General features: G+C 62.0%; 1 protein-coding gene across 1 annotated transcript in view; it reads right to left on the bottom strand.

Moving 5' to 3' along the window:
• The window catches only part of VDBG_09759 (eukaryotic translation initiation factor 2A), a gene marked incomplete at both ends in the record, with an annotated part of 2332 nt that overhangs the window by 768 nt on the left and 279 nt on the right, over nt 1-1285 (bottom strand). The window contains 2 exons of the mRNA XM_002999993.1: nt 35-897; nt 953-1216. Of these exons, the coding sequence (XP_003000039.1) occupies nt 35-897; nt 953-1216 (1127 nt within the window). The remainder of the gene's footprint in view (nt 1-34; nt 898-952; nt 1217-1285) is intronic.

The following is a 1285-nucleotide window of genomic DNA, read 5'->3' as shown; positions in this document are numbered from 1 at the left end:
CGTAGCCCCAATGGGCGTCGCGGCGTGGTCGGACCGTAGCCACTGGCACGACATGAACTGAGCCGCCCTCGTCCTCGCGCTTGAAGTGCAGAGGCGTGGCGAGGCCACGAGCGCGGGGGGGCGGTAGGCACCGGCGGGCTTGCTAGGCGTCTTGATGGTGCCGAGGTAGGTCGTCGCCGACGAGTGAGGCGTGGGCACGGGGCTCAGAGGGTCGCCGCCGGCCACGGCATCCAGGGCCATGGGCCTCCACAGAACGTTGTACAGCTCAGTCATGTCCTCATTGTACATGATGCTACCGCCAACGTGCCACAGCTTTACGCCGTTGTCGACACGGAGACGAGGGGACGTGGTGGCGGTCAGGATGTAGCGGCTGTCGGGGCTCCAGACGCAGATGCTCGGGTTGCCACTCTCGATAGTTGTGACCTTGCGGAAGTCTTTCTCGAGGTCGTACACATCAATCTGGCCTGCCAGATTGCCAAAGCCGGCGAGCAGGGCGAAGCGGCCGGTGGGCGAGAAGATGATGGTGTTGCGGGGGCCGAGGGGGAACGAGTGGGTGGGGACGGCACGGTGGTTGAAGATGACCGATTTGGCGGGCATGTAGCCGTAGATGACGCCAAACTCTTTCGAATTAGGCGACCACGTCACGTCGTGAATGGGGCCCTCCTTGTCGAGGGGTACGCGGGCGTCAAAGGAGCCGTTGACACTCAGCAGGTACAGGGTCGTCTCGCCGTAGTAGCTCTTGTTCGACTTGTCGACGTCGGTCTGGGCCAACACAAGCAGGCTCGTGCCCTTGTTGTTCCACTTGAGCTGGACCTTGTCGCCCTTGAAGAAGGTCTTCTGGGAGATGGGCTGAGCGAACTGCGGGACGCTGTAGACCTTGACGGCGGCGGGTTGGCCCTGCGAGGGACCAGTCAGCATTAACAACATGAGATGGTCATGACAATATTCATACCTTGCGCTCCGAGATGAAGACGGCAACAGAGTGGTTGTTGCTAGGCGCAAGGGCAAAGGTGGTGACACCCTCGACGCGCAGCTTGTTCCAGACGGTGCCGAGATCGTGGCTCTCGTAGAACTGGACTTCGTTGGTGACCTGGCGGGCGCAGAACTTCTCGTCGGCGGTGTACTGCAGGTTCCAGCCTCCCTGAGACTTTTGGACGTAGCGGCCCAGGGGCTGCTTCTCCTCGGCGGGCACACCGTCCTCGATGGTGCGCCAGACCTTCAGATTCTTGGTGGCATCGCCATTCTCGTCCTTGCCAGGGCGCTCCCAGGTGACGAGGAAGGTGGA

The sequence above is a fragment of the Verticillium alfalfae genome, genomic scaffold (assembly GCF_000150825.1).
Source record: "Verticillium alfalfae VaMs.102 supercont1.16 genomic scaffold, whole genome shotgun sequence".
Taxonomy (NCBI): Eukaryota; Fungi; Ascomycota; class Sordariomycetes; order Glomerellales; family Plectosphaerellaceae; genus Verticillium; species Verticillium alfalfae.
This window is presented reverse-complemented; position numbering and strand designations above follow the sequence as displayed.